General features: G+C 32.4%; 1 protein-coding gene across 4 annotated transcripts in view; it reads right to left on the reverse strand.

Annotated features, from left to right (window-relative positions):
- The window catches only part of PHF14 (PHD finger protein 14), a 138373-nt gene that overhangs the window by 75839 nt on the left and 36513 nt on the right, over nt 1-26021 (reverse strand). For all 4 annotated transcript variants that reach the window (XM_031679619.2, XM_072964919.1, XM_072964920.1 and 1 more), the window contains 4 exons: nt 25250-25381; nt 18288-18456; nt 3176-3226; nt 2927-3048 (listed from right to left, as the gene is read on the reverse strand). In XM_031679619.2, coding sequence (XP_031535479.2) covers nt 2927-3048; nt 3176-3226; nt 18288-18456; nt 25250-25381 — 474 coding nt within the window. The remainder of the gene's footprint in view (nt 1-2926; nt 3049-3175; nt 3227-18287; nt 18457-25249; nt 25382-26021) is intronic.

Below are 26021 nucleotides of genomic sequence, written 5' to 3' on the forward strand. Positions count from 1 at the left end.
TCCTATCACTCAGCAATTGCTCACAAAGCCCCTAAGAGAGCACAGTATGATTCTGATCATGTACAATAGAGGGAAAAACTAAAACACAAAAATGCTAAATTACTTGCCAAAGACCTGAGGAAAAACTGGGAAGCACAAGAGAAAATAACACTCCTGGAATCTACTGATGAAGTGAATGAAATTTCCCAGTGATATTAAAAAATTATACATGTAAATTAACATATACACATATACAAATAACTGGAAAGGCAAGGAAAATAATTAAGAAAGAATTCTTTATATAGCCTGAATTACATAGAGAAGTGTGGTTTCAAAATCAAAGCTGCTGAACAGTTGGTTCTAGTGAGTCACGTATATTAGTTCAAAAGAATTTGAGGAAATAAATACAGTATATTCAACAAAAGATTATTAATTAAATTTTGACCCAACAAGTTTAATTTTGTAAGAGAATCTCATAGACATACATAGTAAGTATAATGTATCTCTGACCAAGCACTGAAATATATCTTCTGGGAAAATAAAGTCTAATTTAAAATATATTAAAATTAAAGTTAAAAAAAAATAGCATGTGTATATAACATTTAAAATGCAACTTAATCATAAAAGTGTGGACTTTGGGGGGATTTGCAAACAATGATGGTGCCAATTACAAAATAAAAGAGATGTTAAGGAAAATGGCAAATATTAGCTTATAAGATTACCTTTTTAAACACATGGAATTCTACATAAAATAGTATTATTCTTTAACCCAAGAGCAATGTGGTTAAACTAAATGTATATCTATATATATACTTTCTAAAGAACAATCACTTTATAACCATAAAATGTTTTATGGCTTATTATGCTTTATATCCAGCTTATTTTGTCCTCAAAAATGTTATTAATAAATAATATTTGTAAAACATTTAATTTCCTCTTTGTTACCTCTAAAATCTTTGCAGAAAAATCTGTAATGTTACCTTCTTAACAAGGCAAATCCAAGGAAGAAGACTTTGTATACCCATCATTTCTAGAGTAACAAAAGTATTTTCACCTTCCACAAGACTTCCACAAAAATTCTGGACACTGGCATGTTATAATAATGCAATTAAGGATGAAAATTTTATAACAGAAACCAATTAAATAAATGAGAGGAAAGGCTAAAATTAATTAAAAGTCTTATCAAGAATTGTAGAAAGATGATACCTATTTTTTAAGACAACTACAATACAATGTGTTGGAGATGCCCTTGTTACAAAGTAGTTTTTGAAATAAAAATTCTATTTATTTCCTAGGTTCCTTCTTTCCCATACATGACCAGATAAATTAAATAAATAAAAACCTGGCAAAAACGTATAGAGCTTATACAAAAAGGCCTGAATCAACATATTATCTTAAAAAATAAATTACAGGGTAGATATATACATAGATTCAAATAATTAAAAAGAAGACAACCCACTCTCTTAAGTTTTTAACTACTGTTTCAAAATGATTATGACCATAATGCTACACTCAACTACAAGGGAACTTTCTTCTAGACTGAAGTTTTGTTCACTAAATAAAATTGTTTTTATGATTTTTTTCTTTTGTTTATTTTTATTGTTTTGCTCTTTTATACACTCTACTATGTTATTTTATGCTTGGGATTTCTTTTTTTACATTGATCAGAAAATTATACTGCAGTCAGAATTATTCATGTGCATCTTCTGATATTAGAACTATTTCACTCTAAACTCATTTGAGTTTAACCTCCAGGAGGGCCCTCACCACATTCTACATAAACTACTTCAAAATATATTGGCCTAACATCATAGACTTTCTTAACTTAGTTGAAGCACTCTGTATTTCTTCACCGGAATTTTTACCTTCTCATTATCTTCTTCAGTAATAGTATTAAAAAATCTCAGAAATTTAATAATGTGTGCCTTTATTTGAGGCATTAAAACAAATTATATTTTTAATGACAAATAAATGACATCACTTTGGAAGCAAAGATTTAATATCTTGTAACAGTACTAATACAGATTTTATCAACTTATTTTGTTTTGAAACATTTAATTTTTGTGCCCTCAGTTAATTTAATAGGACATTTTCAAAAGAATCTTTGAAGGAAATCAGAAAAGATTCCTGCAACATACTGAGAGATTCTTTGTGTCACTGTCCTCAGAAAGAATGATACCTCTTTTAAATGAGGTCTCCTTTTATTCACCTACCCACTCCTCCATCTCACCCAGGACTCTGAGCAATTTTTCCATCTCAGCAAGAGAGACAAATGGCTAAAATTAGCAGTCTCTGGACCCTGAGGAATAGCCACTGTGCCAAATCAGCTGAAATTTCTGATTAGCATAAATGTCTGATTTTTTTTAAGTGCCAAAACAAAACAAAGAAACAAAGAAAAAACCAAAACAAAAACCAAAACAAAAACACTATCTAGGCCATCTTTTCATCTTTCTTTATTTCATAAGAGAGAAGCATTTAACACATTGTTTTGAAAAACAGTAAGGAAATGCTAATGAAGCTCATGTCAATAAAAAGTATCTGTCTTATCATTATTGCTAATAAACGTCCACTTTTATAATATGCTAACAGAACTTAGTAATTTTATCATTTTATGAGATAAAACATAATAATCTTTGTATAAAGTGGATCAAATTATTTTTGTGGTCTCTATATACAGAGCACTGTCATCTTCTCTTGTCATGGGAAAATTAATTCTCTTGTGTTCAAAATTCAGATTATTACTCTTAATTACATCTAAACCCAGAGAATAACCATGAGTGGCAGGTTAATAAGTGGATGAAATCTGTTTCTGCAGTACTATTTCCACTAAGTAAGATTTTAAGAAAGGTCCTATACTGTGATTTTTTCCCCCATTATATCTGTGATGAGAAAATGATGAAGATGGAATCTTAATCCCCTAAAGAGAAATTCTCAGCATCCAACTTACCTGACAAGATTTTCATTGTCTCCAGTTCCTTTGCAAGTTGCACATTCAGTTCGTAAATCTTCAGCCTTGGGCTTCTTTTGTAATACAGATTGCCTTTGTCTTCTCTCTCTAGGAACTCTTTCCTGCCATACAAGGGAGAACAAAATAAAACATAAAACAAAATCAAGATACAAGGAAAACAGAAATCATTTTAAGCAAAAAAGTTTCTCAAAGTTTAGATTGTGTAAAATATGCTTAACTTATTCCAACCTCATGTTTTTCTTCCTCAGGAATGAAGCTTCGTTTTCGTCCTCTGGTTCTCTAAAAAAAAGAAAAAGAAAAATCCACAAAAATATTTAATTAATGTTTAATTAAGAATAAAAATAAATATTATATGTTAAATGTTACTGCTTAAGTTAGGCACTTGGAAAATTAATATTTCTAATTAATGCTGTATTGCTCTATTGCACTCTGTTACAATTAATGTTGCAGAAAATAAAAACATGATAAATTAAATACACTCTACAGTGAGAGCACTCTTCTTTTAAATAATACAAGTACCTAATAAGAAAAATAAGTTCTACAAAATCAGTTTGAAGATTTTTGAACACCTCATACACATCACACAATGATGATTTATGCAGAGCATTTAAATTTTCATAACTTATATATGACTTTTAGAGTTGAAATGCTAAACCTGCACTCATATTATGTCTACTGTGTGCCCGCGTGTGTGTGTGCGTGCGTGTGTGTGTGTGTGCACACACACACACGCACGCACACGTTTGTGTAACATAGAGGGACCATCAATTTCTAACAGTCAGAAAAAAGTGGGAGGAAAAGATCTCAGGTATCTCCAAATCCTAGTTAAAACTAGCTAAAAGATGGTATAAATGACTTAAACTTATTTAGTTAAAATTTACATCCTATATTTCAGAACACATTTACTATTTAAAAATGCCATCCATGTGTTTACAAGTAATGTAAGTACAAGAGTATTTGCAGCTAATACGTTAAAAATGTCCACTCACAATAGCACAGCCTCTGGAGATTTAAAATCCCCATGTGAAGATCACAGCTCTTCAGAGAGACTGGAAGAGGCAGGAGCCACCACTCCCCAAAACTACTCTCACTGTTGAAATCAAGGAACATTATTCCCAAGTCAGAGTAGGTACCAAAAAATTCTAAACAGAATTGCTGTCCAATATAAATGGACTGATGTTTCCCTAAATTACTCTCATTTCAATCCTCCACAATACTGAGTCTTGTTATATAATACCGTACCTAACTGCATACCGTTTCATTTGCCCCTAGATAACCAAGGGTTGACTAATTAGTCATTCAAAATAAGTAAATTTATAGGCTACATATTCTTTTTCATTTGTATTGCCAAGCAGTATGTTTTAATTATATTATGGGCAAAATTAGGAAGAAAAAGTAAGAATGTATCCAGGAAAAGGTTTTAAAGGCAGGCCCTATATATATTATTACCTCCCAAAAACTAGCACAAAGCCTTGCTCCTTAAAATATGAATCATGGCTCAGAAGTACTGGCATCCCTTGGGAATTTGTTAGAAATGTACAATCTCATGCCCACTATAACATACTACATTAGAATCTGCCTTTCAACAAGATCTCCAAGTCATACACACATTAAAGTTTGAGAACATCAGTGTAGATGAGTTCTTAACATTGACAACACTTATCCAAGTTCTAACTGAAACCTTAGAGGCTAGCTCTCTGTTATTCATCTTTCCCTTCTGTGATAGTCCTTTCCCTTATACTTCAATTACTGTTCCTCAACACAATTTATCCCCAAACTGTCAAGGATCATGTCATATTCATCTTTCTAGACCAAATTAAACTTAATACAATTACATAGAATCTCAATAAATTTGCTTTAATAAAATAAATAATAAGTGGTTAGATTGAAACTCATGAGTCTGAGATAATACAAATGATGAAGCAACTAACAAAAAAGGGTAAATTATTGTTCCCTTTTCTACTAATCTATTTTTCACTGCATGAATGTATATAGGCATTTCAATAAGGTGATCACAATTAATAACTGATATCAAAGGGAAAATATTCAAGTTACTCATTTTAGTTCTACAAACATCTAAGAATGTTCAAAAGGCCTTCACATATTTCCATATTTCTCTTCACTTAACCCATCTTTTAGGTGATGAAGTAGCAAATAAGTCAGGGAGTTTTTGACTCATCTAATTATTAAATTAATTTTTGAAGTATATACGTAAATGTTTCAAGTTCACGTTTTCAATTCTTTTGAAGATGCATAATTACTTACCATTTCTGATTAACACTTTAAATCTTTGAACATCTGGTATGATTCCATCAACCAGAAGTTTTTCATACCAATACTGCAACTAGCATCATAAAGCATAATGCCACACAATAATCCTGTCATACAGTGACATAGCTACATTTCTCTACAAGTTCTTTTTATATTTTATTAAAGTGCTATTTTCTAAAATGAGTAAATGTATTTATAATTATCTAAAAGAGTCATTTAAAATTAAGTGCATGTACTACCAAAAAGTAATCATTTATATATTCCTGTAGTAATTTTAAATAACTAAATATAAGCAACATAAATAATTTCCAGCCACAAAAAGATAGTTGTTACAAGCCATATGAAATTATAGCATCTTAGAGCTCTGAGAAAGCAGTCCAGTGAGCTGACTTGATGATCACACAACTGACAACTGACCGAGGTAAGCCTCAAACCCAGGTCTCTCAACTCTCAATGCAGTAATTTTTCTTGCATGACTAATCCAAGATTAATATTTTAATCCTAAATAGAGATAAGCAAAATTACCATAAGCAAGCAAATCTCTTATTTTCATTTGAATATTTTAAAAAACTGTAACGTTGTGATACCAAAATGAAGAATTCTTACATTTTGAAATAATTAGACAATTATACCCAATGCAGAGACTGCAAACCTCAAACTGATACTATATTCTACCTAGTTTGGTATCCTATATGTACAATGACTAATATGATCCATTACCAAAGTAAATGGTAGCAAGCTTCTTTAGCATTTATCACACAATTTAGTATTTCCAAAAAATAAAATAAGAGAACTTAATCCAAACACAACTCTTCACAATATCAAGTCCCCCAACCAAGAAAATGCTGAGAGCTGTGGGTTTTTTCCTAGTTTTAATGAAGTGGCAGCAACTGTAACCATTACAACTAATAACTACCTACAATCACAAGACAAGATGTCTTTAACATGGTATCCTTGAATGAATCAGAAAATGTAAGAGGAATTAAAAAGAGGGAGAAATAATGCAAAAAAGCAAAAAGCAAAAAAGAAACAAACCCAAAACCAAAAACATGTTTGGCTCATTCAACAAATTTCAATGAACAAAGATCTTGCCCCATTTTAGATGTACAGAAGTATTCATAACCAGGTGGTCATTTCACGATATACATTGAGGCTGACACTCTTTTAGAAACAACATAAATAAAGGAGGGAGAAAATAGCATGTGGAAGAAGAAAAAAAAATAATTTAACAAGTACATGCTTTAGAACTTAACACAGATACATTATTGAAAAATTCCAAATGATTGACTGAGGGTTTATTTCCAAATTATGTTTCCTTCCTTTTGCAACTATTAAACTATTAGAAGCAAATGAAAGTTTGAAAATCACTCCAAATGTTGACACATTTCTATTTTTTTCTGCTTTGTTATTTTTTAAGAACTGTATTTGCTTAGGGAACATTGACAATCTGAGCTACTTAGATCACCTGACTCTTCATCTGCGTACGGTACATTTACTTGAGAATAGGAGGTGATAAAATCATCCACAAAGAGTGGCCTAATATTAGAGACAATGTATTTAAGTCAGGAAAAAATCAAATATTTTTAGCTAGAGGCATCATTTTAATAGCTTATTCATCTGAAACAAATAATTAATTGTTTCAATACACTCATTTGGATGAGAAAACATAACAAATTTTAATTAATTCTTTACAGCTGGGGTTATTTTAATTTATAATTAAGTCAGATGCATGATGATTTTCCCAAAGTTAAAGTGATTCATTAGACAAAGGAACCAAATTTAAAACTAAAAGACAGTGTCTCCACATCTTTGATATCACTAAGACGGATTTCACATATTCATTTGTGTAATGTTTTCTCTAAATCCAACACTTATCTTTTTGATGACAAATCAACATTTATACAAATGACAATAAATAAGCCATATGTGGTTAGATCAAACATAAGGAACACCTTCTGATTTTGAAGGAGGATTAATAAAATGGTCATACTTAGGCTAACAGACTGCTTATTCTATGCTTGCCCTTAAACTGACCTGACTGGTTGCTACTCACAGCTCCAGGTCCGTAGTTAAAATAAAGCTATTAATTTTACTGTTTCTGCTTTATTCAAGTAATCGAAAGTAATAATCATACTTGGTTTCAGAGTTGTTCTCCAGGGCGAAGGTCATAGAATTGTAACCTTACAAAATAGCCTGAATTACCAAGAAGATCACACCTTGGGCGCTTATAAGATAAAAAGATTGAAAGAGTGACAACCACTAGCCTCTATAGACTTGGTCACCTGGAGACACAATGACGCCAAGTCTTATAAGAAAAAATAATTCCGCTGATTGTTATTGATGCTTTATTGTTTAAGCTATGGCTATATAATCAACCGTGCCCCATCCCCAGGATAGGCTCACAGTTTTGAAGGCACTAGCCTGCTTTAAGTCCCCTTTGCCCGGCAAAGCAATAAAGCTGCCTCTTTTCTTCTAAGCTCCAAGACCCTGTCTCTGAGTTATTTGGCTTGTCAGGGATGGAGGCCGAAATTTCATCAACACTGTTAATTCAAATATAAAAAGAGAAAATGCTTATTCATGAGCAAAATTCCAAATTCAATGTTAATTAGGACAATGAAGTCAAACCTTGAAAACCTCTGTCAAGTTAAAATATCTTCAGATTTATGCTGAGGAACAAATGTCAGGGCTCTCTGGCAGCTGTTCAAAATGCTTCAATATAAAATATATATATTTTCTTAAAAAATAAGTATTTGCTTTCCAATTATAAAACAAAATATTGAAAACAACCATATACTAAAGTTCATAAAATATTCAAAAGAAAAATGTTATATATATAAACAAAGTGTGAACAAAGAACCATCTGTTTCTGTTGGTTATCAGCATGTAACAGATGGAACAGTGATCACCAAAAATGAGTGTCTTCCCTTTTTGTCGGCTGGCTATAGAGTTTATTTTTATGTAATCTAATTTAATTTACATTAACAGGGCTAGGAAAATAGGTGGAAGAATAAAAAAAAAATCATGATCAATTTGGCTTAATACTATAAATTAAAATAATCACAAGCCTAAAAATACGAAAGGTACATTTTATATAATAATCATTTCTATAAAACCCTCACAGATAAGAATAGGTGTATGATGATTTGAATAAGGCACATTCAAAATAAGTAAAATCCTGAAACTCTGCTTATCCCTTGTTCTCTTTATTTCATACTCCTGGAAAGAAATAAAAATGATGAATTTCCAAGACGCAAAAAGCACAGCAGGAACCTTTGGGTTCTGAATAAGATTTTCTAAGCTACAGACAACCACAGTGGGTCTCTTCCAAGTGAACTAAAGCGAATTAAGTAAGGTTCAGTTCACCACAAAAATTTTTCCAGGGTTTCTTTTAAAGATCTATAACAGATAGAGGCTATACAATTTTTTTAATACCTTAGAGGTCACTTTGTGTCTGATGATAAACTCAATGATAACTCCAATATCTAAAGTCCCCACACATAACCTTTCTTCCCAGAACTGTAATAAAGTAATCAAAACAGTAATAAGGTAACAAGTAAATCAAGACGTGGGGACAATGAATGCCTGGTAACCTTTAGTCATTTCAATAAGGCTGAATCCAATGTTTCTATATTTCCACTAAACTAGCATCTAGAAAATTATATAAATGTAAAACATATTCCAGATTTTCAAACTCTCAAGACGTAAGTTCTAACTTTGTTAAACAGACACTACTTTGCATGTATGTAAAACTAGTTTAAAAACAAATGCAATAAAAGCAGATGCTGGGAAATTTGCTTATCTCTCAAATGAAGACTGCCACTTGGAATAGGCTATTGATTTACAGTGTTAAGTAAAATGGAAAACAGACTAACAATGTGTTTATGTCTATTTCCAAACTAATGATCCAAAAAAGAAAAGGTGCATCCTGAAAACCAGTATGGTTTTAGTCAGAGCTGCTAAAAAGTACTCTGACTTTTTATTGCATTTCTTTCCAAAAAAGGAGATATATAAAACAATATAAAAATGTATGAGACACAAAGAAAGATCTGACAACTTCAAAGAGAATAGAAAATGATGCACTGTGTGTAAAAGACTATGGAAAGATAGTCCAAACAAGTCCTTTGGCACTTCTATAAAAGATGAAAAGTCACTAGATGACACAGAGTGTAAAGAAAATGAAAAGAAAATCTGAAAGCTTTCAAGTTACATTAAAGTTATTAGAAAATATGCCAAGAAGTACAAATATCAATTTTAAAGTAACTTCAAAAGGAACATGGGTAAGCTAATTTATATTTTCTTCAAAAGTAATTTCCTTGCCTAACAGCAAGTGAAAAGTTTCCACATAAAATATAATGCAGAGAAAATGTCTAAATAACAAGGTACTTAAACAGAAGAATCCTAGGTTCCCTTTATAGTAATTCTATAGTTTCACCAATGAAATGTGATTAATGTACAAGGAGAAAGGGACTAATTCCCTGCCAAACAATAAAGGGCTAAAAAAACCCAAAAAACCTCTTCTAAAGTACACTGGTTTCAGGTGCACAGCCATAGTGGAAAATGGAAAGAATGCCTTTGTGAAATACTCACTAAATACCTCCTGTGGTCGATAGCAGACACAGTGGTGAACAGGAAAGCTCTCCTCCAGTTGGAGTTCAGGCCCATGAGTCCATGAATATCAAATACCCCGCCTACCCAACCTTAAAACAGTAATACGGTAAAAAAGTATGCTATTGCTTAAAAGTTCATTTAATAAGAAAGCTTGTTTCTGTTACTATTAAACAACATTTTATCTTTGGGAAGTTACCATTATGAAGTCAGTATGAAACTGGCTAAGTAAAACAATCAAATGTCACTTTGTAAACGAAGCAGAAAGAACTTTCAAAAAATAAAATCTTGAAAATAAGTCAATCTACAGTATGTATATTTGGTGGCTCTCTTGTTGACAAGTGTCTCCTGGAATCACTCATACAATTTTTTTGGAAGAAGAATAATGATTATAATAAAGGTAATTGCCAGAAAGAGAAAAAGTAAAGATTACCAAAAAATGCGCTTTAAAAATAAAACAACAATAAAAACCCTAGAGTCTAACTACAAAGTATTACCATTTCCAGATTATTTGAATATCAGTGTGTATATTTTAGCCCTCTCAGAAACAGTCTTAGGGATAAAAAATAAATACAACTGTGAAATCGAGAATGAGACTTTTACTTCTAAAAAAGATGGAAGATCATCTAATTTACTTTACAAATGAGGATACTGAGTGCAAACAAAGTAAATTAAAGCACTTATTCAAGGCCACATAAAGGGTTATTGGCAAAATATGGACTAGAATTCAAACTTACCATGTGTTAGCCCTGGTACTTCCCACTACACTATGTTATCTTATAGGTTTTGATGCTACCTAAAACACTCAAGAATTTGATTTTGTACTATCTATCTTTTAAGGGGAATAATGCCACAAAGAAATTGTCCTAGAGAGGAAAACACCATTACATTTTAAATGGTTAGTTATTTTCTCAAGCATAATTTAAAAACATACCCATACACAAGATATTTCTAATTGAATAAATATAAGAAAGTTAGTTGTTAAAAAAATCTCTTAAATCCATCAATACACTAATGATCAGAATTTCCTTAACACAAGAATAATTTAAAGAGAAATGAGCTATCCTAAAAAATGTTCACACTTATTTATGTGAAAAAATTAAATGGTTGAAATATTAAGTGACTTCTTGCTAAAGGTGCACTAACATTCATTAATCATCAATAACCTTAACTGATAAGTCAATCTATAGTAACACTAAGTTATTAAGATTTGATCCAATTAACTTCTTTAAGATTTTACCAACTTATTAATACAAGAGGCTGTTGCCATCAAGATACCTATCATAAAAATATGCTGTAAGGAAGACAGATCCAGGTGTTATATGATACCTAAGTGTGGTTCAAAATTTTTCCACTACATTTTATGTTAAAGGCTCCAATGTTTTTAGAAGTGTTCAGCTTGCTCTTACTTTCAAAATTTCAACTTTGGGCAATGTAAAATAAAGACCTCGTCAGCCAGTAGAATACTTTCTTACTAGTATAAGCCAACTTGCAGTCTTCGTTGCTCATCTCAGTCTTCCGTCTTTCTTTTTCTGTATCTACCTGCTATTTAATGTACCTCTCATATGGGTACTGTACCTTCTAGTTTATATTACATTATTTAAGGGCCAACTTTCTATCACCATAGTTCCTTGAGGGCTTAGACCATGTCTTGATTTTAGAGTTCTATTCAAAGCATCTATTGCCCAATGCATTACATCATTAGTTGCTCAATAGGTGTATGTTGAAAAAAATTAACCTGATCATGGTTCAAGAGTAGGACAAGGAGTCACAAAGACTAGAGAACATGGTAAGATCTGTATTCCCACGCAGCCAACTTATAGTGCTTAACATAGAGAACTATTCACCTTAGGAATATGACCAAAGCACTCATCCAAAAGATAATTACCTACAATTCTGATGACTAAAGATTCATGTTTCTATACATTATAAGCAAAAGTTTGTCTTAAAGTACTGCTTTCCCTTTATTGGACTCTGAAAGTTTATCCAAGAAGACCAAATAAATTAAAGATCAAACCACTGAGGCTGAGAGTTGTGTTGCATGAAACAGAAGTCAGATCTAACTTCTAAGTGCTGTGAGATAAACTGGAAAATTAGCAAAATCAGAGGAGATGAAATAACTGAACTACTGGGATCTCTAAAGGTGTAAAAAACAAAACAATTAAGTCTTAAAACTGGAATATTATAAAATCATAAGAGTAGGTGATACTAGACAGTGAATGCACGATACAACAGTGAAACCAAACAGCAACCTACAAGGTCAATGGGATTACAAAGTCATTCTGGCTCAATGCCAGAGAAACAAACTGGAAAGGTCGAAGAAAAAAGATACTATTTGAAACTAGTAGAAAGAAAAGTACTATAATAAAAATTCATAGTTGAAAGATTAGAGAGGCACATAATATTTTAAGAAGTTCAAGAAAAAAAATTTTAATCCAATATAGGAATCAAAGGAAAACACTATATATGAAGTACGGTGACTTTACATTTAAAGGTGGGCTAGATACAGAGCTATAAAAAGGCTTTCATGTAGAAGAAAAAAAGGCAATTTTCCCAATACAAAAGAAGCTGAATTATATTATAATAAATGAGATTCTAGTCCCCAAAACTAAACAGTTTCCTTCCTGCAATAAATGAAAAAAATATTCCCACTTACTATTATTGGCTATCAATGCAAAAGTTAAAACTAGAGAAAACTGCTAGTTTTCTTCAAAATGTATAATTAGACAAATGAAAGTTATCATCTTATAAAATGGTATTATATACCATGTATACTGAATGTACAGATCCAATGCATAGGTCCAACCACTGAAACAAATTACATCAAGGTCGACCTTTGAAACATCTTGCAATGGATGGTATAAACTGTAGGAATTCTGAAGGAAAGAACTGCTTAATGGAATCAAAATAAAAGGGGCTCTCTTTGCCAAATTCTTTAATAAGAAAAGCCCTGTATTCATTTGTGTAGCTTCTATAAATAAGAGGAAGAGAATCACCAAATTAACAAGGACATATCACCCATAAGAAGAACCTCTATTTTTTAAGAGGGAGGGAGGGGGAAAGGAGGAAGGAAGAAGGCAAAAGAAATACGAGGGAGAGAAAAAACACCTGTGACCCACCCACAAATGAATGACACACATTGTGAGGGCTCAGCTAGATATTCAGCAAGCTAGAGAAGGAATTAGTTTCTCTCTTTTAAATACTGCTAAACCCATAAAAAGGCCAGGCTCACCCTCTACACTGAGGTTATGCTCTCGGTATTTTACAACTCTTCATGTCACCGTCTGTATTCACCCTGTCAGTGATTCACGTAACCATTTAATCAAGGACTTTGCGTGTGCCTTGCTCAATGCTCAGAGCCAGGAGAATATGGATGAAGTCAGTCAGTCTTCAAAGAGGAAAGAGAAAGGGGAGGGGGAAAAGGAGTCTGGAATTGTCACTACTGAGGCACCCACCATGTGCCAAGTAAGCACTACATTAAGTACTTTTTAAACTACAGTTGGTTACTATGCTAGACTGTGGTCAATCTGGCACACACCTCCTCCACTATCACTACCAATGCCCTGCTTACTCTGCCTAGGGCTGGAAACCACATTTCCCATAGTCCCCTTCCCTGTATAGTTCTATGTTAGTAACCTCAGATTTGAAACAGGTAAGTAAAGCAAAGGCCATTTTTCTGAGGTCACGGGAGTCAGATGCTTGGCTCTTTCAGATACTGCAGCCTTGAATAACTTTCCATCAGCTCCCACTTCACAGCTTTGCCAACTTCCCCCAAAACTCTCATTTTCCACCCACTCAACAGTGCTGTTCAGCCTGAGATAGTCACCATCAAATTCTCTGATCTAATGTCAGCTCCCAACACTTGCTTGGTGCTTCAGGATAGATATTTCACTGACAATTTCTCTTTATGTTCAGCAGAGCTCTCCCGACCTATGGCGACAGATTTCCTGACACCCATGCCCTCAGCTTTGCCAACAGTGGTATAAGGCCATAATTCTCCACTGAGTGACTTCTATTTTCTGACCAAACCCTTAGTCACTAAGCTGCTGGAAGCACAAAGAGCCTGTAATTCTAGCCCAAGAAGTGCCAGAAACAATTACTGGTAATCTTGTCTAGAATAAAGTAGTTACTGTATGAGCTCAGGAGCTAGCTAAATTTGATTCCTAGGTCTACTGCTTAGAAGCTGTATGTCCTTAGATAGGTTACTTAAACTCTTGCCTCAGTTTCTCATTTTATGGCAACGATATCAGTTAACTACTTCATAGAATAGCAATGACAACTGAATAAATATAAAATACCTAGTAAATAAATGGTAAAGGTTAAGTTAACATATGCTTTCCAACCGTTTTTCTTATTTAGACTTAGTGCTCCTATTTGTACCCAGTAAAAGAGAACAGTAGCTACTGATACACAGAAATACTGGAGATGGAACATTTGCAAGCCACTCTAAGACGATACCAAGTCTTATCTCTGGAGCAGGAAACAGTATGAGAAGAATTTTCTAAAACCAGATCATTCCTCTTTTATTTATTAATACTTGAATATCTCTATGTTTCTTGAACTATCTCCATAATACCTTTCCTTTGACTCACGATCATTTTTTCCTTATTTTTTGACAGATACAGCAATAAAAATGTCAGATAATCAAAGTCCAAAATATGCATCCTTATAATAAAGGTAGATTATAATGTGAATTGGGTTGGGGAAGGGGAATGTTGAGAGAAAAGTCAAAGCAGACTTTAATTATATTTTTGAATTTCTTACAACAAAAAGTATTCACATATGACTTTTATAGTTAAAACTTAGTTTAAAAATAATCCTAACATTCAGAATGATAAATTAAAAAAAATGATGGTAACCTAACAATTAAATATGAGATAACGTTAAAATATAAATCAGAGAGAATCTCCATGTTTGTATAGGAAAGGAATTTTCTGAAAACATAGTATTTTCATTCTTACACTTAGAAATAGCTCTTTTAAACTATTTTTTTAAAAACTCTAAATCATTAGTGCTATAATTTTTTTTCTAGTAACTTTCCTGGCTTATGTTTTATCACTTTGAGGTAGAAAATAATCAGGAAAAAAAAGTAACACTGAGACTATTCATTTTGAAAAGAATCTATATCTTATTAAATCTACTGTCTCAAAATATGTTGTATTCCTTCAGATTAGTATAAATTCTTATTAAGGAAATCAGAGTAGAATGAAGTAAAAAATGATTGTCCTCGATATCCAAATAATAAAAATATAGCAAGGTCTGATGTGTTCTATTCCCCATTGCACTCTTTGGCCATGATTAATGGAAACTGCCTGTCAGCAGGAAAAAGTGGATGCCATTTTTCTAATAGCAGCTTTGTTTGGCAGAAAGCAGGCACTGGAGCACAAAGATTGAGTCCATGGGCTCATCTCTCTTAACACTGATCAAACCAAGTGAACAAATCAAAAAGATACTCGTTGCTTAATCAAAAAAGCTGAGGTGCTATAAGCCAAATGTTTTAGGTAGATTTGGAGTGACTAGTTAGGGAAGAAAGAAAAATAGGGAAGAAAATCACTATGTGCTTCTCTGTCTTCACTCTCAATACACAGCATACACTCTTTTTTCCCACAGCAGATTTCACAGTACTCAAATTGGAGGAAAAAAGCAAACTAAAATTCAGAACAGCAAAATAAACACATAATGGTAGTTCACACATATCCTTGCTATCAATGTACTTACTGATTTTCTGCTTCTAATGTTTTTCTTTCCTTTTTGTTTGATTTTTTTAAAGGATCAATTTCCTAAATGTAAACTAACCTTCAAATATTTTATTAACTTCTACACTACTGCACTGTGATTGACAGAAGTGATGCCAAGGCTCTTACACAGCTTGAAAAGAAAAACTGTTCACATTCAATTGAAAGTACAAAGAAAAGGAGTATTGAATGGAATATTTAATGTGAATGAACTGTTATGTGAGTTACTAAGTGACTCACTTTCCACAGGTAACACTATGTTGTGGAATTAAGTAGCCACTTAATTCAGGCTATCTGAGTTCAATTTCTACTCTTCACTATCTGTAAGATCACAGGTAAGTTAACCAAGCCTTCTGTGCCTCAGTTTCATTTGAGTAATACAGGAGTTACAATAGTTAAATACTAACTTTTTTTTAAGACGGAGTAGGGTAGAGGATTACTACAGTGTCTGGTATATAATCAATCCTCAGCAAATGTTAGATATTATTATTAAATCATCTTATATAAAAGAAAACTAATCCCCCACATCCTCTTCTGACTTAACTACCTTTGAAAAATGTAATGAAGTAAAATACACAAAGGTCAAGTAACAGGAAGAAATATAAAACAATAAAATGGCTAGATTTATCAGCAGTATAGATAAACAGAAGTTAAATTAATAGTAGCAACATACCAAGATTTACTCAAATATTCCAACATGTGAATCTCTTCCTTCCCCTTTTCATTCCCTTACTACCACTATGATGTTATTTTTTAAAATAAAGATATAAAGCATAAGAGTAACACCTAAGAAATCTGCTTGCCCAACCCCCTAATTCTAATTCATTTGCTTCTCTTCATTTTTTTCTCATTCTCAAAAAGAGTGAGAAAGTAATAGAGGGTAAGGAAAACTTCAATAAAAATGGAACTTCAATCTAGAGTAGCCCTGATCATTTCATATTTTTAATAGTTCTTGGAAAACTCCATAGAGACAGCCTTCAAAAAAAAAAAAAAAGAGAGAGAGAGATTAAAGTGCTATATACTTAATTATATAGTGAAGTCTGAATTTTTAAAAACAAAATTATTCTAATAGAACACCAATCCATATATTCCACAAAATGGATTGTTGAAACAAGAGGAAATCGTTCTAACTACCATGAAATAACTCAAAATTACTTTTCTAAAAATTGTGCTACCAATGTAATCCAAGGGAACATAACAAACTTAACAGAAATGGAAAGTTATAGAACAAACGATCATTTTAACAGTCTTACTGAGTGATATATTATTCTGAAATGAGAAAGAGAAGTATTTCATGAATCCCCTATATCACAAAGGTAAAGTTTTCCTCAAAATTTTGAGCAAATAATATGACTATTGTGAAATGAAGTACAGTTTGATCAGCAGTGGCAAGAAAAATAAAAACTTACAAAAGGAAAAATATTATTAGAAAGAATATAAGGATGGAATACCTCCAAATGTAATATATGTGCTAAAATAAAAAGTCTAAGTAGGAAGATACTAGGAACAACAATTAAAAAACTTAAGGGGAGAGAGAAATCAGTTATTTATTGTGAAAGGTTCTTGATTATGCAAACTAGTAGGCAGTATTAGGTTGGTAGAGCTCCCATGTAACTGGTAATAACAAACAGAAATGCTTTCTAGAAGAAATTCTTTAAACTCCTATCTCAAAGAATTTTCATTGAGAAACAGGATAACTACCTGATAGAAAAGCTGAATAAGACTTGCATATACATTTCCTAGAAGAGGAAATACAACTGAGCAAAATATATAAGGAGACGCGATGCTCTAAGTCATCTACATACTGAGTGAAATGTGAAATAAAATGACTGTATACTATTTTACATGTATCACATTGAAAAGCATTAAAACTTTGGACAAAATAAGTGTGGGAACAAAAATAGCATTATTCACTGCTGGTATGAGTGTAAACTGGTATGAAAAACACTGGAATTACCTAGCAAAACTGAAAATGCAGATACCCTGTAACTAAGCAAATTCATCCCTTGCTATATACACTAACTCCTTGTTACAATGCTGCAGGAAACATTTAGAGAAACATTTTTTAAAGAGTTGCTTGTTAAGAAAAAAAAAGATGGAAACAAAACTGCCAAACTACAGAACAAAAGATAAATTAATAACTGTCTATTCTTTCAATAAAAAACTACACATTAGTGAAAATAAGTGAACTACATCTACACACATCAGTATGTATGAATCAAATCAATATTATGTTGGTCAAAGTACTAAATAGCAGGGGAAAAAAGTCTGACTCCATTGATACAAAATTCAAAACCTGCAAAACTATGTATATCATTTATGAATACATATATACATATAAAAAGAGGAAGAAGAGAGAATGAGAAATATAAAGTTGAGAAAGGAGGTGATCTCTGGGGTAGATGGATGGGGAAGTAAGTACTGAGGGATTCACGGGGGACTTCAAAGGCTTTTGTTCTAATTTTGAAGTGGGTTTGTGGATACAATAGGTCTTCATTATTATTATGTTTAATGTTGACTATATAAACTATAAATTCTCATGTATGACTTATATTTCATAATATAAAACAATAAAGTCTTAAGAATAACCAATAGCAATATACCTGTTTCTTTCATTGGCTACTTGTACACGTTTACCCTTATCCTTCTCACCTCTTTTTTTTTTTCTCCACCTCTTAAATTGTGGCCTCAGAATTTGCGATGGTTACAATAATTAGAGAATAAATTACCGTGTTTCTTATTGGAATCTTCTTGGGTTCTGGAGGCATATCCTGTGGAACAAATTTCACTGGTTCCTTAATCTGCCTCCTTGATCGTTTGGTCCCATCTGGTAAGGTTTCCATGGCCATGTCTGCTTCCATGTCACTGCTCCCTGCTTGGTCACATTCTGAACACTGCCTACATAAAGAAAAAAATGTAAGTTCATATGTTTATTTTTACCTTCTAGCATTAGCTATGGTTTTCATAAATTCAAAATTCAGGTATATATTTAGAACATATAAAAATGTACACAGGCACAGCGAAAAAAATGTGACAATGAATATATGCATGTTCATGTATAGCTGAAAAATTGTGCTCTACACTGGAATTTGACACAACATTGTAAAGTGACTATAACTCAATAAAAAAATGTTTAAAAAATATACACAGGTACATGTAACCATAAGGTATACAAAGACTGCATATATAGAAAAGCACATACATTCTTGTAAGAATGACAATAAGTAATGTATAAAGCAATTCCATGTATCCCTTATAAATATCATAAGAACACATGCAATAGTGCAACATGTTGAAGTGAACCAACATAAGAGGTTCAGCACTGATTAAAAAAATAGCTTCCCTTTGGAAATCATGATTTTTCCTTAATTGACATACACCATGACACCAGAAAACCAAAAGCATTCATTGACCCTGACTCTACTTCTTGTCATAGCAGTATCTTTTATTCTTAGTCAATGGCAAGCTGTGCTGAATATACCAAGAACATTCTCTAGAAACAGACTCCAAGAAGTGTTGAAAAAAATAAACTCATTTTAGTTGGTGGCCCATACTACTTATAAAAGAAAAAAAAGGAAATTTATGAAAAGAATGTATTAAAGCAGCATTTTTTAAAACATGGGCGGGGTGGGGAGGTGGGCAGAATAGGAAGCAAAAGGAATCTGAGTCTCCACCTAGAAAACAATTGCACTAGCAGAATCTGCCTAACAGCTATTTTGGAACTCTGGAGTCTACTGAAGACTTACAACGTTCAGGGAAAGGCTTGCACACATAAACTACAGTTTATTTTGGTCAATTACATCTTTTAGCACAGTAGCAATTACTTAAACACCATCTTAAACCACATGGCAGGCAGCTTTGCACACCTTCCTGCAGCAGCTTGACACAGCTTTTACGAGCCAGGGTCGGCGAAATGAACCCTGTCCTCCAAACAACAGGGTTCTGTGCTCTGATCACTGCTGCTTCTGATCACTGATGGCAGACAAAGAGGTGGGTGACACCTCTTCTTATTACAAGCCCCTCCCCCTTGGTCTGAAGTGACTGCCAAGACTTAAAAGACTGGCACCTTTTATCCCCTCCCTTCATTTTTCTCTTTTTCCCCTTTTGGGAACCAGACATTAAAAACTAGGATATTCAAAATAAAGTATACATACTGGAAAAAAAAATTAAATGACCACACTTGACCAGCCAAAGGCTCAGAAAAGACTTAAGAAGATCATTATGTTTATACTCTGGGTCATTCCTTAACAAAAAGACAGCCTACTATATAAAAAACAAACAAACAAACAAAAAACCTGAAACACCACAAACCCTGAGGATGGAGGAGAATCTCATTTTCAGAGTTACCACATTATTAAATTCAACTGTACAGCTTTTGACCAAAAAAAAAAAAAACCACAAGGCATACAATGAAACAGGAAAGTACAGACCATTTAATGGAAAAAAAATGGTTATAATACATAAAATTATATTTGACATTTAGTCTACATATGTGTTTATACCAGTACCCTTGAATGCAACTTATAATTCTCTCAAAAAGTATTTCTGAAGACTGCTTATCATTTTAATTCATGCCCCATCAAAATTTATACCTTTTGCTCTTTAGCACAGCAAACTTAATATCAAACTAATATTTATGTTTTTAAAGTAACAGCGTTAAATTTTGAACTCCAATAACAGAATTATATATATATGTCATGTGTTGCTAATACAAATACATTAATTGCTAATATGCAAATAAAATTTAAGGCATTTAATTTTAATATTTTAAAATTCCCATTTATTTAAGCAAAAATATTAAGCAAAAATTTTAACACTAAAAAAAAATGACCAGTAAGAGAAAAACAAAGAACCTAATTATCACGTTATTTAAAAAATTTTACATATCTTTTCCTAAAACCAAGCACTTTATTCCTTGGATTCAAAATAAAAACATAAATAAAATGTAATACAGGCATCTTTTGTTTTACTGTGCTTCACAGATACTGCATTTTTTACAAATTGAAGATTTATGGTAAGCCTGCATCTAGCCAAGTCTACTGATGCTATTTTTCCAACAGCATTTGCTCACTTAGTATCTCAGTGTCACACTTTGGTAATTCTCGATATATTTCAAACTTTTTCAACATTATTGTACTTTTTGTGGTGATCTGTGATCAGTGATCTTTGATGTTATTATTGTAATTGTTCTGGGGTGCCACAAACTGCACCCATATAAGATGGCAAACTTAATTAGTAAATGTGTGTATTCGGACTGCTCCACTGACTCTCCATTCCCATATCTCTCTCTCTCTCTCCTTGGAACTCCTTATTCCCTGAGAAAAAAACAATGTTAAAATTAGGCCAATTAATTACCCTACAAAGGCTTCAAGTTCAAAGGTTTAAGTGAAAGGAAGAATCATACATCTCTCCCTTTAAATCAAAAGCTAGAAATGATTAAGCTTAGCAGAAGACAAATCCAGAGTCAAAACAGGCCAAAAGCTAGGCATTTTGAGCCAGTTAGCCAAGTTATGAGTTCCTGAAGGAAATTAAAAGTGCTACTTCTGTGAACACAAAAACGATAAGGAAGTATTGCCTTACTGCTGATATGGAGAACATTTTAGTGGTCTGGGTAGAAGATCAAACCACCCACAACATTCTTTTAAGCCAAAACTGAATCCAGAACAAAGCCCTAACTCTTCAATTCTATGACAGCTGAGAGAGGTGAGGAAGTGACAGAAGCAAACTCTGAAGCTAGCAGAGGTTGGTTCATGAGATTTAAAAAAAGAAGCATCTCCAAAACATCAAAGTGCAAGGTAAAGCAGCAAGTGCTGATGCAGAAGCTACAGCAAGCTACACAAAGATCTAGCTAGAACAATTAATCTAAACAACAAATTTTCAATGTAGATCAAAGAAGATGCCACCTAGGACTTTCATAGCTAGAGAGGAGAAGTCAATGACTGGCTTCACTGCTTCAAAGGATAGGCTGATTCTCTTGTTAGGAGCTAAAGCAGTTGGTGATTTCAAGTTGAAGGCAATGCTCAATTACCATTCTGGAAATCCTAGGACTCTCAAGAATTATGCTAAATCTACTTTGCCCATACTTTATAAAGGGAACAACAAATCGTGGATGACTACACATCTGTTTACAACATGAATATTTTAAGCCCATCATACTCAGAAAAAAAGATTCCTTTCAAAATATTACTGCTTGTTGGCTATGCACTTGGTCACTGAAGAGCTCAGGTATATTAGAATGAGGTTAATGTTATTCTCATGCCTGCTAACACAATGTGGCCCAGAATCAAGGAGTAATTTCTACTTTCAAGCCTGTTATTTAAGAAGCATATTTCGTAAAGCTAGAGCTTCCATAGATAGTAATTTCTCTGATGAATCTGAGCAAAATAAATTTAAAACCTTCTGGAAAGTATTCACTATTCTAGATTCCATTAAGAAGACTCATGATTCATGGAAAGAAGTCAAAATATCAACTTTAACAGGAGTCTGGAAGAAGCTAATTCTAACCCTTATGGATGACTTTAAGGGGCTCAAAACTTCAGTGAAGGAAGCAACTGCAGATGTAGCAGAAACAGCAAGAGAACAAGAATTAGAAGTGGAGCCTGAAGATGTAACTGAATTGTTGCAATCTCACAATACAACTTTAATGGATGAGTTACTACTTATGGATAAGCACAGAGAATGGTTTCTTGAGATAGAATCTACTCCTGGTAAAGATGCTGTGAGGACTGCTGAAATGACAACAAAGGACTTAGAGTATTACATAAACTTAATTGATAAAGAAGTGCAGGGTTTGAAAGGATTGACTCCAATTTTGAAAGAAGTTCTACTATTGTGAAAATGCTATTACACAACATTGTGTGGTACAGAGAAATCTTCATGAAAGGAAGAGTCAATCATGTAGTCAATTTAACTGTTGTCTTATTTAATAGAAACTGCCAGAGCCACCTCAACCTTCAGTAACCACCAACCTGATGAGTCAGCAGCCATTAACATGAGGTAAGATCCTTAATTTTAGGGTACTTAATGTTTCCACCACCCATCTGATCAGAATATGTCTTGCATTTTCTAATTATTTAAAGAATATTGTGAAGAGTATTACTTGACAGAGAACTGAGTAATATTTATTATATCCTTATATTCTCTGGATGTACTTCTGTTTTTTTCTTTTAAGATGTAAAGAAAATAAGTAGCACAAATCCTTCTATGAAGAATTTACAGGTGTTTTTCTTTTTCCTCCTTTTTGTGTTGATAATTTGTCCTCTCCTTCTCCCATTTACTTTTTTTTAATTGAGATATAATTGGCATATAACATTGTATTCATTTTAGGTATACAACATAATGATTTGATATCTTTATATATAAATATATATCTTTATATATTGTGAAATAATTACCAGAGTAAGTTTAGTTGACACCCATCATCACACATAATTATAAATATTTTTAGAAACTTTACATTATGAGAACTGTTGTGACCTATTCTCTTAGCAACTTTTGAATATCTAATACAGTGTTGCTAACTAGAGTCCCCACACTGTACATTACATCTCAGGCTTGCATAGCATAAAGACAGCAAAAGCAAAAACAGGTAACATTCAGAAAAGCATACCAGTGGGCTCTATAGAAATTTAAGCCAAAAACCAGGGCCCAGTCATGAGATAAGGGTCCAGTAACAGGATCTCCTTCCCTAAGAAAAAGACTGAGAACTAAGTAGAGAGTAAAGCAGAAATTAAGCAGTGGTGTGCTATCAAGTATCTGATATTAGGCTCTCTATGGGAAAAAGTCTTAATTTGTAGTGTTTGCCAATTTCTGTGGTATGAATACTCCTCATCATGGTCAATTTCAAGCTATTAACATGGCATTAGAGAACACACAAAATGGGGAAAAGATGTAGTAGAACACCATTACACAGTTTTTCAACCCCAGATATACAACAGACGAAGAGCATAGACAATAGTAAAATACTTAGGACGTGGAATTTTTTTAGTATTTATTATCTTTAATGTAACTTCAAAAATAAACTGAAAATGTTAAAAAGCAAAAAGTAAAACTGCCTCCCGCATGTGAGAGACACTAAAGAAAAAATATTCTCCAAAATTAATACATTCAATTAATTGCTTAGCAAAACTAAGCTGATTTTAGAGATCAAAAGAAATTTGAAAACTAGAAAATAGAGGATATTGAAGACTTCACTTTACTACATTAGCTTCCTTTGCTTTAAAAGGCTGTGACCAATATACAGAAACAATAAGTAGTTTAGGTCCTCTGGAGAGGCTTTCACTAAAACATCCTAAGCTATGCACTTTCACCTGAAGTTCTTCTGGAAAACCTTACACACTGGAAAGTAGAGCTCTGTAAGCAATAGACAAATTCATATAACCTTATTTAATAAGAGAATGACAGAATGCCGCAACCCTGGAGACCACCAAACTGACTCTGGATATAGAAACCCACGTAGGATGCTTATTAACACTGCCAGCATTCTATTAAGCAACAGCAGTTTCTCTTAAATTCTGATTTCAAAAGCACATAAACATCAAAAGAAATATATGCTACTATATTTGAAAACAGGAGACCAGTATGACTTTCTCAAGACAAACTGATAAAAAAAAAAAGAAAAAGAAAAGAAAAGAAAAAGCAATCCTGTGAAAATGGTGAAAGAATGTAAGCTTCCCAATAAAATGAATGGAGGTAACTTTACGAAACAAAATGATGAGGTTGGAAAACATGCTTTAATGTGTTTGAGGAACACACAACTTTTTGTATAGATTACTATTTAAGAATCTGAGGTTCATTCTTTTCTGAAACTAGAATCTGTATAAAATTTGTATGAAAAGAACAGTCATATTCATTCCAAAGTTTTCTATGGCCTACATTCTTCGTATATAGAATCAGTCTACTAAAATCCGAACATCTGTCTCTCCTTTGGGCTAAAATTAAGGAAAGGATATAACTAATAAATATCATAAGCTTTTATCAAACATCTGTAGTGATTCATATGCCTAAGTTAATAAAAAATATAATTCAGAAACATGTCAAATGATTTGCGAAGAATGGTTGGATTTAAATATATAACTAGCATGAATGACAACAAAAGTAAAGGCTTCAGTGACACTAATTAAGAAATAAAATACCAAATTACAAATAAAAGCATGAATATACAGGCAAATTCTTGATAAATTCATTCCATTTCAAAACAAAAATAAAGCACATGGAAAAGTTTCATAATAAAGCAAAAGAAAATCATAATCATAACTAGACAGAAGTCCTGCCTTAAGAAGCCATTGCCAAGACACCAAAATAGCCTCAATTAACTTAAAATCCATTTCTCAAAAAAGGGTACAGTTTTATTCATATAATACTATAATTATCTATGTCTGAAGTCTTCTCACCACACACAAAAGAAAATGGTAACTATATGAGGTGATATGCTCATTAGATTGATTGTGGGGATTATTTCATAATGCATAACTATGCATAATTAAATAACTCAAATCATTAAGTTGTAAACCTTAAGTATATACACAATATTTAATTGTCAATTGTATCTCAGTAAAGCCAGAAAAAATTTATAAAAATCTCAATAAAAATGTGCTAAAAACTTCATTATGAAGCAATATAACACCATTTTATACTGTTGAAACTAAGAGCAAACCAGTTCTAACATCTAAATCCTTTCCATTTTACTTACCAATAACTGTTTTTGGTCTTTCTTGGCATTCTTGTAAGAGGAGGGTCCAGACATCCAAGATGGTAATGGAGTTTACAGGTATCACACAATAAAAGAAGATGCTGATCATGGTTCTTCTTACAAATTCCACAACTTTGAATAAAGGCAGTAAATAGGATTAGAATAATAATTACCATAGAGAAATAGCTAATTTATAGCATTTTTTTAAACTTCAAAAATTTCACCTTGATTAACTTAATATTTCTTTTACTAAAATAATTTTTCACATAGCATATCTTTTTATAATGTTAATAACTATTATAAATACTTTTGAGGATATAGAAAATAGGTTGGATGGATCTAGCATAAATTTAAATATTGCTAGAGTTAAACCTTTCAGAGAAAGGCATATGTAGTATGTGTATTCTGACATCATCTTTTCTTAATGTTAATTATCATTTAAAAGGCCATTTAACTTAAGATCACTTTTTCTCTGGAAACATAAATTACTAAACAAAAGAATTTTTCAATTTTCTACCTCTCTAGAACTACAAAAGAAGTTTCTTTACAAACAAAATTGAGTTTATTTTCTGTCATTAATTATAAACCTTTTAAAGAGCCTTTAACATGTAAATAAGCCACCTACAGAAATATGTCTCTTTACAAAATCAGACTTTGAGTTTTAGAAACAGACAATTGATATTTATTGTAAAGAATGGGAAGTTTTACTACTGTTGTTACTATTATTTTGGATTTTTGTTTGTTTTTAAGGAATCTAACTTTTCTTCAGCAA

The sequence above is a fragment of the Vicugna pacos genome, chromosome 7 (genome assembly GCF_048564905.1).
Source record: "Vicugna pacos chromosome 7, VicPac4, whole genome shotgun sequence".
Classification (NCBI taxonomy): domain Eukaryota; kingdom Metazoa; phylum Chordata; class Mammalia; order Artiodactyla; family Camelidae; genus Vicugna; species Vicugna pacos.